At 42.1% G+C, this 15,843-nt stretch overlaps 2 protein-coding genes across 9 annotated transcripts in view; one reads left to right on the top strand and one right to left on the bottom strand.

Annotated features, from left to right (window-relative positions):
- The window catches only part of C6H14orf159 (chromosome 6 C14orf159 homolog), a 42,989-nt gene extending 39,879 nt beyond the window's left edge, over nucleotides 1–3,110 (bottom strand). For 3 of the 8 annotated variants that reach the window (XM_021403953.1, XM_021403957.1, XM_021403961.1), the window contains exon 1: nucleotides 2,103–2,430. The gene's annotated coding sequence lies outside the window, so the exon portion shown is untranslated. Of the gene's footprint in view, nucleotides 1–2,102; nucleotides 2,543–2,994 lie in introns of those variants that run through there. The other 5 variants (XM_021403956.1, XM_021403954.1, XM_021403958.1 and 2 more) reach the window with 5 other exon arrangements.
- RPS6KA5 (ribosomal protein S6 kinase A5) overlaps nucleotides 3,012–15,843 on the top strand; it is a 77,455-nt gene continuing 64,623 nt past the window's right edge. The window contains exons 1-2 of the mRNA XM_021403949.1: nucleotides 3,012–3,237; nucleotides 13,299–13,370. Of these exons, the coding sequence (XP_021259624.1) occupies nucleotides 3,165–3,237; nucleotides 13,299–13,370 (145 nt within the window). The 5' untranslated portion in view covers nucleotides 3,012–3,164. The remainder of the gene's footprint in view (nucleotides 3,238–13,298; nucleotides 13,371–15,843) is intronic.

Raw genomic sequence — 15,843 nt, 5'->3', positions numbered from 1 at the left:
ATGGTTATTTAAAATGCAAATAACGTTTTCAGTCAGTTAAACTGCACTCATAGTGGCATTTATAAAAGCACAGTTTGCATAGCAAGGGTGGTTTTACTTTGTCAGACTATAAAGAAATCTGTTATGGACCATTCCGTATTCCCTGTGGGTCTATAGCCCATCATTGTCTCTGTTCTTTCACATGCCTGCTTCAGCTGCAGGCTCAAGCCGATTTCCTCCCTCATCTGACTCTGACTCTCTATGCTGGTGATTTTAATGGGACAAAGGCAGAATCTGAGGGCTGGCACACAACTGCCCACACTTCTGACTGCTGGCATGGCACAGCTGGGCCCCTGACGAGTATTCTCTGAGTCAACGTCCTCATACAAGCTGGGGGTCAGCATGGCTCAGTAACTATTTAGAATCTGTCTAAATCCAGCAGGCAGTATGGAAAAGGCCACCCTGTTTTCAAGGGTAAATAATTTAGCTGTACACATGCAAACTATGCTATGCTATGTCATGCCACTTGCGCTTACACCTGGACAACAAATCCTGCTCTGCTTCATTTACTGGTACAGATAGAGTCTGTATATTTCCTGTAAATCCTATCTACCCTTAAGGGTCAAAAAACTGTTTCCTTTTACAAATAACCACAAAACCACGTGATGTTGCCTCAAAGACAAAAGGGATGGTGTTAATTAAACTAGCTTGCTATGCCTAGACCATTTGACTGAAAGTATGTCCACCCTTAAATCAGGCACAAGACCAAGTTTTATTATCTCTTTCTCCCAAATATTCAGTTGAAATGAAATCTTAAGCATACTCTTCTACTTCTGGAATAGACAAGAGGTTTTGTATTTCAGTGTCAGCATAGTCCTTCTGTCATAAAGTATGCCAGGAGGTGGGATTGTTTTCAAATATTCACTAGGGCTGTTTTGCTGTTTCTGTGTACAACAAGAGAATCCTACTGAAAAAAAAAAAAAAAAAAAAAAAAAAAAACAAACTTTAACACTGGAGATACTATAACATAAAAATCTTCACATGTTAACATTTGGCTTTGCTTTTGCCAAAGTGCAAGCAAATCAGAGGGTCTCCCAGTGACAACAACAAACTTTCAGCTCATGCAATACTCTTTTCCAAGCCCAGACAGAACTGAACGAAAATATACAGAGCAAGCACTGTGTCTTGCTATAAGCACAGTCAGCAGCTACCATAATGGATTACTAACCTCGGTTAGATTTGTTAGGGTTATGACCTAGCTCTTTAGAGTTGCTAAATCATTTAACTTGAAATTTAGAAAGAGAAAAGAGAATATCTCAGCATGAGGTAAGTAAGCAGACGAAGTCTGTAAAGCTATGAACATCCGAAACTGAGACTATTTGAAACTGTTGCATTCATTGCCAGCTCCCCTCGCACTTAGTGCTAGCAAAGAACAGAGGGGAGTCGGGTTTCAGTCTCTCTCTGTTGAGGTTGCCAGGGGCTCTCCAGGGCACCGAGCCCCTGGAGGACATTGTACTTGTCCCTAAGACGTAACAGCTGGGACAAAGAATAATCGGCAGTAGTTACCCCTCCTCGAGAAGTAGACACCCCACTCGGTTTAAGAAGGCGCCACTAGTTACAAAGATGCAAAAATGTAACAATTAACTGTATCCATTTATTTTGTATCTTCACTTCACTTCTTGAGTTCAACTCAATCTCGCCTCAGGAAATGTACAGATTCGTACAAACACGCAAGCATTATACATCCACGCATACAAGCACACACCAAGAAATATATAACACTGGAACGTGAATGAAGGATCGGCAGGAAGACATTTTATTTCACTGATGACTGCTGTACCAGAATTAAGATTTCATGTGCGAATGCTGCTCTTGCATATGACACGGCATTACAAACTTGCACCCTGGTATGCAGTTTTAGGCCGGGAAACAACAGCCCTCTCAACAAACAAGTGGGCCCAAGCCCACAGCCGTTCTCCGGGTGCCGGTGTCCGCCCCGCAGCCCTCCTTCCCGCCTCCTCCCACCCTCTCAGCGCCGTACGCGCTCCCACGTCGTGGGGCCGCGGCATCCCGCGCGATGTGCGCGCGCACCGTGCGGGGCGCTGCCCCTGCCGGGGACGTACCGACGTGCCGCGCGGGCGGCTGCTCTCCCTCTGCTCCGGCCCAAGGAGGTGGGCAGCGCGACCTGACTCGATCCGAGCCGTGCCGCGTGGGCCCGCACACGCCTCCCGAATGGTCGGGGGCCACAGCCCATCGCCCTTCGGGAAGCCCTCTCCGCCGCTCCTCCCTGTCTCTGCCTCCGCTCCCCGGTCATTGCCGCCGGGAGGCCGTCTCCCTCCTCACGCACGGCAGGGCGCCGCTCGGATCCCCCCGCCACCATTACGAGTGGGGAAGGAACCCCCCCCCTTCCCAATACTATGGAACCTACCCGCAGTACGGGGAGAAGGCAGATGATTGGCAGCCCCAGCTACCAATCACCGCGCTCCTTTTTTTCCTCTAGGCGACGCAACGCCCGCCCTCGGGCGGGTTGGGGGGTGCAGGAGAGGCGGGAGGGAATGTTTACAAACAAGATTAGGGAGTAGAGCGATGGCGAGGGGGGAGCGAGGGGGCGGGGCCAGCGATTGGCGCAGCCGTTGGGCCAATCAGAGAAGGCGCCGCTCGGCGGAAGGGCGGGGGGCGGTGCGCGGAACGTTCTCTGTCCAACAGCCGCTGGCGCTCTCGAGCGCGCGCGCCAATGAGCGCTGGGCGGGCAGGGAGGGGGCGCCGAGAGGAGCGGCCACGGCGCTCGCTTACCCCCTCCCCACCGTCCGCCTCAGCCTATCCCGGGCGGGCTCGGCTCGGCTCGGCTCCCTGCCGCTGGGCGGCTGGAGCAAGGGGGAGGGGAGCCGCAAGGACATAGGCCGGCTCTGAGGGCCGGGGGAGGGCAACCTACGTGTGTGCCGCCCCGTATTTTAATAACTGTTTGCTGTCGGGTTTATTTATTTATTTTCCTTCGCGGCCCCCCCCCCCACCTACCTCAAGGCGGAGGGAGAGCAGCCCCCTCCGTTCCCTCCCTCGCCGTGCGCCTATGGCTCCAGCTCCTCGGAGCGTCCCCGGGAAATAAAATCCGCCGGGTGCCGCCCCCCGCCTCCACGCACACGCCCGCGGGGAGCGGCCGAGGCGGGGGAGCGCCCTCCCGGGAGAACATGGAGGGCCCCTCGGGCTCGGCGCAGGGCAGCGAGCGGCCGCTGCTCACCGTCACGCACGAGCTGAGGAACGGTGAGCGGCGGGGGGATGGCGGCGGGGCCGGGCCGTGGGGGGGGGGTCGGAGAAGGGAGATGGGGGCGACGGGGAGGGCGGCGGGGTATTTCTGAAGTGTTTGGGCCACGCGCTGGGCTCCCCTGTCCCGCTTCCCCACTGGTCCTGCGGGCTTTGGAAGGAGATAAAGGTTCGCGGGTAAGGGTCGCGGTTTCCCTTAATTGCGTTTTTGACTTTTATGGCAATGTCAGCGTGGAGGGGAGGCTGCCCGCTGCACCCTCAGCGATGTAGTTTAGGTGACAGCTCGGTGGGAGGCCGGGATGCGGCGAGCGGGACGCGCAGCACGCAGCCCTCGGCCCGGCCCCGCGCGGCCCTTCCTGCGGCCCCGAGCTGCGGCCCCGCACGTGGCCGTGGCCGTGGCCGACCCCGCGGGGACGCGGTGCTGCGGGAGATCTCGGGAGATGTGTTTTTACTAGGGACTCTGTGCTTCTCTGAAGTTTCCAGGCAACTTGAACGTTGCAGTAAATCTAGGACTTGCTGTTAATTTGGAAGTGTGTGTAGCCCATAGTCGGGATACGTATTCTCTATGTTTATTAACAGTGTTTAATACAGCTATTAACCCAGTACCTTCATTCCTTTCCTCTTATCGTCTGTTTCTCTCTTCCTCGTAAGTAAAAGCAACTACAGGATACTGTTCGCCCTAAAAGTTTGAGCAAAGCATCCCCGAGGCTCACGTAGCTGGCATCCTGTGGTGCACCGCTTGGGAACGCGGGTGGTATTGCTGAAGTCCCCTCGGTACTGCTCAGCTTTCTGTCCCAGTGTCACGCTGGTCCAGGGGCTCTGTGGATGTACCCCAGTGGAGCACAGCTATCACTGCAGCTTGAAGAAAAAAAAAAAAAAGCTCTTCCTGCAGAAACCAAAGAAGCTGCGGTTTCCTTCTTTGAAGAAGAACAACAACAAAAAAAGAAATGGTGGAATACATATTTGTCTCATTAGGTATTGCTAGATTTCAGTATGCGGGAGAGAAAGTAGGGGGAAAGGACACAGATTGCATTTATTCTATGTAGGACTTTAGCTCTGTGAGGATTTCTTTTATAGACATTGAGACAAGCACATATCCCTGTGGGACAGTCATTTAGAGATACTTTGAAGAATGAAAGTGTTCACTGATGCTAGACAAAGAGCTGTCGAACAGCATAATACACAAGTGGTTGATCTTGATTTTTTTTTTTTAAGCTTTATGGATTCAGGAAGCACTGATACTTTTAATTAAGAAAAAATCAGACTTGATTGTCTTTTCTTAAGCTTTTGAAATGTAGTTTAATGGGAATCAGTTGCTTCTCCTCTCCTTATTAAGTATCTAGAAAACTCTGCTTTTTGAAAAATGCTTTCTAGCAATGGCTTGTCTATTTCTGGAACTTTAGGGTGGAGGAGGGAGCTGCTCTGTCATGTACTCCTGGGAGACTCCTACTCCTGAAGATGTCAATAGTGTCATTGCTATGCATAGCATAGTGAGATTGTCTCGGAACTTGTATCTGCAGAATGCACGAAGATATGATAATTTGAGGAGGAAAATTGCCCTCAGCTCTTTTGTGTAGAAATGTATAATTTATAACCTCTAGGATACTTTGGATGCTTTTCTTAGTTTTTTGCCCTCAATTTGGCTGCGTGGGTGCTTAGCTGCTGCCTGGGGTCAACCCACCACAGTTCTAAAACACATAGCATGATTATTTGTTTTCACTTCATTTTGGGAAAGAGGGTGAGGGCACTCCGAAAAGCAGGAATTGTAGCTGTCAGAATCTTCGTTGCTCTAAAACACTGAGGTTATGTGCCATGAATATCCTTTTAACATGTGATTTGTTTAGATTCATGATTCCCTTCCTCTCTGCGTTTCCTTTGATGTTTCTAGCTCTGTGACTAATTGAATGATTTACTGAGTAACGTATCAAAAGCAGCTGTCAGTTGGCAGATGAAAAAGAGGTCAGTCTCCACTGTGCTTCGGAAGAGTGTACTATTGTGGTAGAAATTAGTGGCTTCTCTGAGAAGGGAGTGTCTCCTTTTCATGTTGTGGAAGTTGTTGCTCGAACCTCTTGATAACAGAAGCTCATTCAAAGTAGGAAGAATTGTGCATTCGAATCGGTTAAGTGCAGGTGAACCTCTAGTTGTGCTTTGCAATTACTTGGGCCATGTAATTGCTCTAAAAACATGAAGTTGGTTTGAGACTGGCATCGACTGCAGTCAAGTGAGTAAGTGAGCATACTATAGATCTTGGATGTGAGAGGAAATGAATGTCTTTGAGAATAAAACAGATGATTGCTTTTACCTTCAAGCCAGTATTGTGGTGTATGAAAATGCACAGCTAGAGGACATGTAGTGTTATCTCTACACTGTAGAGATTCTACATAGCACCAAGCAACAGTTGCTTGTTAGCCTTATCACATCATGGTTTGACTTCTTTTAAACTTCCAGTTTGAAATTATAATCCTGTCTTTTGACATCTAGGGTCAATCTTAATTTTAACTCTGTATCCCATGTTCTTAGGGCACTGAAACTCATTCTCTGTTGCTTGAGCAAAAAGCAGTTGCTGAAAACAACATCACTTTATAAATTGGCTCTGTGATAGGGAAGGAACTGTGGCACTTGAGTGCCTGCCTGGGAGATGCTGTGTTCTTTGTTGGATGGTAATGACTGAGCGCTGCTCCATGCATATATGCTTAAATTTAATGATACATAGAATCGGGTTTTCTCCGTACTACTAGACAAACTGTATGCATGCATGTACTCAATGATTGTTACTTTTGGTTGGCTGTTTTGTAGGTTAGGCACAGCAGTGACTTTTAGAACACATTTGAATTGATGGTGATATTTTTTTTTTCCCTAATGAACTTGGCAACCGATCTTTTTTTTTTTCTTTTGAAGAGATTATTACACAAACCAACAGGAACTCGCAGCTCAGCCACTTGAGAATAGTTACCGCCTCCTTTCCCTTGTACTGGGAAGGAAGTGAGCTTGTGGAGAAAGTGGAATCCCCTTCTCTTGACGGGAAGTAGGAGGAAAAAAAACACACCAAAGATCGAATGATAGGAAGTGTTGACAGTCTTTGACTCGCTCTGCAGCTCTCCAGTGGAAATAGTAAGAAAATGAAATTTTCAGGATGATCCATTTCTTGTACCTTTTAAAGGAAAATGTTATATTCTTAAAGGCTAACCTTAGAATTGGCTGAATTGTGCATCTCTTCTGAAGACCTAAGAAGCTTTCTATTATTTACAGTGGAAAAAGTATCATAATCACCTCTTATGTTTTCTGTTTCCTGGCAGTGCCAGGGAACTGCACAGTGACAAATATAAAGCCTATTAGAAAGCAACTTAGTGGGAAAGGCTATGGGCACAGGAAAGAGCTGTGACTTAGGAAGACAAGGAGGAGATAAACTGCTAACAGATTTTTTTTTTCCCCTCTTCTTTGTTTCTTCTTCCATAAATCTTGACTTTTGGAGGAAAAAATAAATACTAAAGGATCCTGAACCTCCAGTGCATGTGTCTAGCTGGGAGGCTGCCCATTTCACCATACTGTATAGCTTGGTGCGAGGCAAAAATGAGCAAAACTGGGATCTTGAGGCAAACATGTGAGCAATAGGCAGTATATGTGTTTGGTTTGCTGTAAGCCATTGTTCTTTTGCTTTTGGCGAATCTATTTTGAAAAGGATGCTGGATTTGTTGTATTGTTGTCACAAACTTTGGACTGAAGAACTTGCATTACTCTGTTACTTGCAAGGGAAAAGGTGTGTGAAGCCCAGAAGTAACATAGCAAAAGGCTGCGGGGTTCCAGAGGCAGAATGATTTGGAATTTCCACTTGAGTCAAATAGTTTCATACTAAATTATAAATTATGAAATGCTTAAAACAGTTTGAAGGCTTTAATATTAAAAATCCTTACTTACTCCTCTTGAATGAGAACTTAAAGAAGAATAAATTTAATGTAACTGTAGGATAGCTTATTGTGTGTTCGTATTGCGTTGTAAGGCGTTGGAGAGATTCCTGTGCCTAAAAATGGTGATGAAATCATGAGTTAAATAGAGAATTCAGACTTTGCTACCGAGCTACACCTGGCACCTTTACAGTATTATTTCTTAATTATTTTTAGAAGAAAACGTTCTTATGGAAGCTTACAGATACTGTTTGTGTATCCTTTAAAAAGTTTCTTACACAAAGTATCTATTAATTCTGTATACTGTTTAGATATCAAGAGATATTAATAGTTGAATATTTCAAAGCTCTAACTGTTTTTGCTTGAGTTCAGCTTTTCTAGAGCACTAAAATATATGTGCTCTGGTATTGCTGTGGGAAATATAAGAGCAGTTTTTACAGAGTGATTTTATGAATATTCTTTAGTTCTACTTAAATCTGTGGATTTTACTCTTTACAGAATCAATGTCGCTGTAAAGCATTTTATTCTTATTTAAGAAGCAGTTCAGAAAGCACTTGACATAGTTGATTAAACTTCAGTGAGAGCTTGTATATCTTAGAGTGCAATTTGCAGCTCTATTCTTGATGCAAATATTCCTCTTGGATTCCCTTCATTGCTTGGTGTCATTTGTTTTCTGGTAAACGTTCTTTATTTGTATCATTTTGCAGTCATAATGATGAGGTACAAACTCTTTTAAGATCGCTTTGCTTCTGACATCTTCTGTTCGTAGGCAGATGGCCTGCTTCATGATGGTTTTGCGCTGCAGTTGTTGTACTTGTTTTTGTTTTGTTTTCGGATCTATCGGGCCTGTTGACATTCGTAAATATTTTATGCTGGTTTGAACAGTTAGCCATAAAAGTTTCACCTGAGAGAAGATTGCTCTGAAGGTATTCTTAAGCTTTCCTAGCTTTTATCTGCGTAAGCCAATTTGTGAACACCTTCCACCGAAACTTAAATTCAGTTACTCTTTTGTTAATGCTTAACCTATGTTTTTATTTTAACACTGTATCAAGAGTTCCCACTTCAGTCATGGGCTGTGGTGCTTTTGTTTGTTTTAATAAAGTGGTATGCTCATTTCTGTGGATTAGAGAAGACCAAATTTCATTCATACCTTGTTCTTGGTTATCTCTGGTTTAGAAAGGCGTGCACTGTCTTTAGACGTCTTTTACTTGGATCTGGCTGTTTCAACTCTGGTATTTGATTATAGCAACTTTATTCATTAACATGTTACCTAATTCTTTTCTTGGCTGTTACGTGGTGTATACTGTTACTGCACGTTGAGCTTGCTAACCATGGTATGCTTCTGGGCTGAATCTTGGTGACCTCATAGTGATTCATCGTACAGTAATGACAGACCTCATAGCAGAATCACTTCTGTAATAGCTACTGCTGATGAATGCAAATGGCTTTTTAACATGGAATGTTTTCCAGTTCAGACTATTGTGAGTTTGGATCATTAATCTCTGTTATCAACACTTCTATTTTTATTTCTCCTTCTGATATACAGATGATAACTTTGGGGTAGGGTTCTACAGCTTGAATCTATGCTAATAATGGCAGTGATAGTTTCCTGTTGCCTTTCCCATGGTATTTCATGCTTCTGAGTTTCTACATGCTGTATTACACTTAACTAATGCTTGAGAAGGTTTTTGTCATCTTTGGCTGTGCAAAGCTTTGGTTTCCAGGCCTACTAGACTAGGATCAACAGCTTTCAAAACCTGAATATTTTTCAGCTCAGATGATCTCTTCCTTCAGTGCCTAATATTACAGCAAATGAACAATTGTCACCAGAGTTATCTCAGTTCTGATTCTAGAATTCAGAGTAGCAGGAATTGTAGCTTGCCTTCTTCATTGTGAGTTCAAACTGTGGCTGTGTTTTATTTTTGCTTTTTTTTTTTAACTACCTCCAGAACTGCCTATGTTTTTCATAGGTGTCCTTTGAGAATTTGTTTTTAAGTTTGTAAGATGGTTCCTGGTACCAGTTAGATGGAACTCTTGTTTGATGGCCTGACAATTATTAGTTGGTGATAGACTTACAGATTGAAAGGACTGTAAAATATTTTTTACTTGCCTTCACAATAGATTTCAGTTGCTGAAATGAGTTACAATTCAAGGTGTAATTTCATATATATATATATAACAGAAAACTAATACAGCATCCTAGATGTATTTTCATCAGTGTCTAATGAGCAACAGTTGTGTGGCTTTGGTTATGTGCTGTGTTGTTGGTTGGGTTTTTTTGTTCTCCCCTCCTCCCTCTGACAAGAACGTGCAAGTTTTGCTTAATCACAAGGAAAAACACCCCTGTTCACTCTGAGTAAGGAAGTAGTCATTCTGCTCTACTATCTTGCACAGTTCTCAGTTCACACTGGGCCATCTCAAAGTTCAAGTATAATGCAGGTGACAGCATCATTTCCTTTGTCATCTGGAGATGCTCCATCAAGTAGAAGCGTTTTGTCCTGATTCCCAGAATCAAATAGACTGCTCTGTTTCCAGGGAGCTGAGAGCAGCAATGCATGCTGCTTCATGCTTTGGTGTCTCTGCATGTGGAGGTTTGTTTTCACAGTACAAGTCTTTCTAGGCATTTGCTTTTATCAAAGGTGGTAATTGGGACCAATACCATTGTTTCCTCTTTGTTTTCATGGAGGGTCTTTGTCTGGCCTTTTCTTCTAGTCAATTTCCTTGTTTCTGGGTTGATCTGTTTTAGTTTGCCATCACCCTCAGCTCTGTGTTCTCCTTGCTGTGTTGGTGCAATGCTAGATACTGTGGATTATGAACTGTAGCAAATGTGTAAATAGGAACTCTTCCTAACTGGGCACCTGTGCAGTTAGCTTGTTTCCTAGAATGTGTTGTGAGCTTACTCTGTGTGTGTGTGCTTTTTTTTTTTTTCACTGATGTGCCAATGTCATTCCTACTGCCATGCCATATGTAGCTTCATGTTGTTTGTTCAGAAACTTTTGTCCTGCTGACTTGGCGGTACTTTCTTCATGTCCAAGTTTGATTCCCTTCCTTTGTGCTGTTCTGCTAATGAAGAAAAAGGGCATGGAGAAATAATTCTGTTTTCAAAGCTGCTTTCCTTCTACTTACCTCTTAAATGGAGCTATGTTTGCAGCCACCGTGTCTGAAAGGCACCATTGCATATGCTGAGATGTTGTGATACTGCAGCTGGAAGGAGCCTCACTGATGACTGTACATCCTGTTGCACTCCTGTCTTTTTATGGGTTGCAAGGGTAGTTGTTGGGTCAAGATCTCTTAGTAATGCTAGCATGGCAATGACTTGGGGATGGGAGAAGTTTCTCACTGTTCTGTCAGTGATTGCGAAGGCCGCCTTGTCGTAGCCCTTTAAGGACTCTTGGACTCTTTGGAACAGTTATCTTTCAATTGCTGAAAGCAGTGCTTCTGGAAAGTCTTCAGCAGTGGACACTTAGGTTCCTTAAGAGTGGCTGGTGAATGTAAGAACTGATCTTTGGGAGTAGTGTTCCTCAAAGCAAATTCAAGGAGATGTCATATAGCAGTTGTAGTTCTGGAGGAAGCCACATCACATCTCAGTGTCAAAAAGTGCTGCACCTTCTGCTTTCAGGAAATGGTGATAAAGAACTGTTCTAGTGGTGTCATTGGAAACAATGGCATGGGCACTACTAGCTCTTCAGCTTGCAGTTCTTGGGTAATGACTTCAGAGAGGGACTGAGGGACTGAGGCTGTTGCCAGACATGGCTGTGCTGGGAGGAGCATTCTCTGGGAACTGTTTTCTGAAGATTTATTACTAGCGTTTCAACTTATTTTAGATTAAGGATAACTTTGCTGCCTTCTTTATGGAGAGTCATTCTCAGAATTTGTATGTCTGTAGTGTCCTCTCATGCCTCCATGTGTTATGCAGCACCCTTAGCTGCCTGGTCTTGAGGGATGTCCTTTTTCCCACTTTGACAAAAGGATGAGGGGGGGTGGTCTTGTCACAAATAAGCACGTTTTCCACTATATTCTTTTCCACTTCTGTCGTAAAAATAAGATTACAATAACTTTGAAGACATTTCATTATTTTTCTAAAGCAATTAAACATCCAAAATGGAAGTAAAATGGGATTAAATGGATACAGCAAAACTATGGTCCACATTGCGTTCACCTACTTACTGTCTAATCTCGCGACGGTGGAAAAAACTATTGTTATTTAGTATGGAATGCAAATTAAAATGAGTTTAAGCTACAATTCAGATTAATGGACATAGTTCAGGACTCGATCCCTTTCTAGGACTATAGCCAGCATTACAAATCATCAGCATGTTATTGGAGATGCAGTGTTTCTCTGTGTTCTGTTCTCTGTTTTCTTATGCAGTTCCAAGAATATGGCATTGTTAAATGAGTGTTGTGCTTTCTAGAAGAGTGTTTAATTGAAAAGCCTTCTGCTGACAGCTCTTCAAGTGTATGAGATAGTAAAAATCTTTTTGGAATACTGCATAATGGAAGTTTGAAATCAGAGGATTTTAAAGTGGAAAAAATTCTAACCAGTCTGAGTTCAGCATTTATTTATCTAGAGTATGGAGAATTTCTGTCTTGAGTTTCTTTGGTGACTTTCAGAGTGACCTATGTAGATATTCTCTCAGTCTAGGTCTGCCTTACTCTTGATAGATGGGTACATTATCTGTACTTCTGACTTCAGCAATTACTGTAATGTAGCACTTGCAACTAATAGTACAGCAAGTGTCTGTTCAATTCATGTGATGCATATTAATTTACTGATTTGTAAATGGTTCTGGCACTAAATCTTGCCTACCATGCATATTTCTGTATTTTAATAACTACTTCTGTGATCAGTTCAAGAATAATTTCTGTATGATCTGTTTCTTATTACATGTAATATCAGGATAGCATGTAGATAAGCTCAGACCTGCAATTGTCGTGTACTTCTACTCATACAAGGAAGAAAATTCTGAAAGTTTTAAGGCTTTTTAATCTCCCAGTAATTTTAAGCTTTCATTGCACTTATTCCAAGGTTGATTAATCCTTCATAAAAATGGATGTTACGAGTTGAAAATGGTATTTCAGATGAGACTTCATCAGTACTTTGCATGAGAGCACTGTTAGCCTATCCCCAGTGGATGCATTTGTTTGTGTTTACAGATTCCTAGGATTGCTGGAATAAGTCATGAGTTTTCTTTTTCATTTATTTAGTGTTTTTTTATGCTTGCTCGTTCTTTGCAGAGATGTCTTTCTGAAGCTTAGTTTTCTATTTGCTTTGAGTAGTTGGAATTACTACAGTTCAACAAATGGCAATAACTATGAATTTGGATAGTGAATTCAGAAAGCATGTGGCCTTCATGAAGTTTCTCAGGCACTCCACTTTCTGGTTTGGTTTGAATGGTGGAAGTTGATTTTATCATATTCCATCGGTTTTCCTTTTTATTTTTATTTTTTCCCCTAAAGCCAGCCTTTAGTCACTCTGAGGCTTTCTTTTAGCAACAGTGACAGCATGTGCAGCTTCTGATGCTTGATACTGCATCCCTAATTGTGCTAGTAAAACTGCTTATGCAGCTGCATGTTAAAGTGGATCATGAACTGAACTTGGCTTGGAAAAATCAAACTTTACTTTTTTTGGCTTCTTACTTTTAATCTGGATCATTTCACTGAGCAGCTTTACTGCATGTGCTGCAGTCATGTTAGGATTAAGGGAAGATATGATTGCTTACTAGAAGTATATGGTTGAAGATTACACAGAAAGCAGTTCTAGACTTTTCTCAGTGGTGCATGGCGATAGGATGAAAGATAACAGGTACCATCTGGAACACGAGAAATGCCTATTATATATTAGTGAAAGAATACATTACTGTTGGAGCGGATGAATGCCTGGGACAGTTTGCCTGGGGAAGGTTGTGGGTCTTAAGCCCTGGAGCTGTTAATGGCATGAGAACCAGAGCAGAAGTTTGGACTATATGGGCTTCAGTGAAAATTCTATGAAGACATAAAATACTGCTCTCCCTTGCTTTTCAAGTTATAGTATGATATGCTGCTGGAATGTCCTTTTAATGCTGCTTATTTCATTCAACTGCTAATTTGTTTTTGCTAAAGCTTATAGGAATATGATGTTTTGGTGTATTGCATATCTGATTTTTTTTTTTCTCCCTTCAGCAAATTTGACAGGCCACGCAGAGAAAGTTGGCATTGAAAACTTTGAACTCTTGAAAGTTCTTGGAACTGGGGGTAAGATGTGTTGTTTTTATAAATTAAATGTTGGAAGCATTACTCTTAAAGATAATTTTGTTTTCTCACTGGGTTTTTTGTAATTTGAACATTCTTTATGGAAATGCATTGATTTCCAGCAAACATAGAGCAGAATTAGAGGTCAGATATTACAGCTTGAGGTACTTTCAAAAAAAAAAAAAAGCTATTCGTAAAGGTATAGTACAGTTAGTAAAAAATATGATCCAAGTTAAGACAAACTTGATAATTTCATTAAATTTTCAAACTATATTTTAATGAATTTCTGAAAAAGCTGCAAGTTCAATATATTATTGAGTAGAATTTTCCAGTCCGCCTTACGTTTTGATGTGGATTCTAATAGTCTTCTTCTGTTGTAGTCAAGCCACGGAAATTTTTAAAATTGAAAATGTTTCCTGTTTTACGGTGGATTTTCACATGATGTTGGAGATTGACAGGATGTTGTAGGATTACTTTCTGTAGCCAGCAATATGTCTTATGTTGACAGCCCTAAAACTTTGTTTCCTCTGTGTTGAAAAGATGTTCACAGGCATGCATGCCTGTTATGGCTTTTATTATTCCTAGAATATTTACGTATTTGTCAATATTGTCAGATGTACTGTTGAGTATATTGGGACAATCATGATTGACTGTCATCAAGGTCTGTACATACTGTAAGTTTTGATACTAAATTAGCAGTTAGCAGTGAGACTATAATTGCACAAAGTACTCCTAAAAAAGAGCAAAGATTTTTGATGATCACGTCTATGTCATGCAGATTCTTTATAAATTTATTATGCCATTAGATCATCTGACATTGTATTTTTCTATTTCTGAAGTTTTTTTTATTTAAACTCGAAAGTCTTGACAATTGAATTCTTGCTGTTCAATTTCAGTGGTTAGTGATGGGGGCAAAAAACTTTAATACTTGTGTATGTCAAGAACACAAAGGGAGCACATCTGTCTGTCTTTGTCATACTCTAGTAGTTAGGTTGCTCCAGAAACATAATCTTGGTGGGATTCGAACTATGTTGAGGTCTGACTGGAAGATCCATGCAAACTTCAGGAAGCCTTGGATGCCTTAGGTACCCTGAAGGGGACACTTTGTAGGAAGTATTGTGTTGTATTTAGGAAATCCATGTTGCTTTGTTGTAATATGTAATTTCAACAGTAGCTTGGGATATGTCCATAAGAAATCTTAAGACCATTGGGGTAAGGGGAGCAAGTTCTCTTTGCTAGTCCAGGAAGTTACTGTCTAAAATTTCAGTGTTTGCAGTGATGTGGAATCCCTGGGAACAGGACTGTAATGGCCTTGAAGAGGTCCTTTCATTGCTTGTCGCAACACACAGTCAGTCATACTTGCATCGTTCCTGACAGATTATGCAACCTAGGTATTCTTGCTGAGGATGTTTCAATTCTTATTGAGAAGTATTCTGGGGATTTCAATAAGCAAATATTGCTTCTCATTCTTGTAAGAGGTTTGTGAGTGAATGGCACATTATTTCACATCAGGGTATACCAGTGCTAGGCATTTCTTCTTTAAATATTGTCAACAGAACTTTTGCAGCTCTGAACAACATCTTCATTTTCAACATATTTCTGATTGTTACAGTCAGAAAAGTTTGTGTCCTCTTTATTGAATTAATAGAGCAGAACGACCTGTAATATGAAATTGGCCGATTATCTAATATTATCTTGAAGTGCTCTACTGTCAGGTTGTGTTCTTTTTTTTTTTGAGAATATCAAGGCTACTATTGCAGAACTACAGAGAACTTGTACAAGTCTACTCCAGTCCTGTTATTTATATAACAAAAAAAAGTTTTGTAACCCTCCCTCCCTCCTTTTTTTTAAAGGCAGTTCTAGAATTTCTTTATCATTAACAAGAATCATTATGCAGGTGCTCCATCTTAAGCATGGAAAACCAAATGTGGTAGATCTTGCAGAGTATCTGCTGCACATGAAATGTTTGGGGAAATGCAGCCAGTCGGTATATTTAGCTATCTTACTGACAGTATTTTTCTCTCGTGCAGCATGCATTGTTTTTCCCCCCCTGCAGCTTCTGTAGCAGAGAGATTATTTTATCAAAGCTGTTATTAATAAGAATCTAACCAAGTGTTTACATGCAAACTTTGCAACAAATCTTAACTGTGTTGTATTGGGAGTTGTGAGGGTTCTGTTTAGCCCTGTAATTTCTTGTTCTCATACTTGAATTGAGATTGGAGAAATGAGTATGACTGCTTTGACTTCAGTTCTTTGTACCAGAATATATGTTTACTTGAGGGAATGATAAAGAGCATGAAGAAAACTATCTATAATCACAACGTGTCAGAAGTATTCGGAATGGCAGGCTGTCTTTTGGAGACCAGCATTAAATTATACCCTAAAAGAGTCAACCTCATTTAAAATGTGGCCTCTGTTGTCCAAAACTACTTGTCTGCATTTCTGCTGTCATTCTTAGGATTGCTTCCCCACCCCC

This window comes from Numida meleagris, chromosome 6, assembly GCF_002078875.1.
Source record: "Numida meleagris isolate 19003 breed g44 Domestic line chromosome 6, NumMel1.0, whole genome shotgun sequence".
NCBI lineage: Eukaryota > Metazoa > Chordata > Aves > Galliformes > Numididae > Numida > Numida meleagris.
This window is presented reverse-complemented; position numbering and strand designations above follow the sequence as displayed.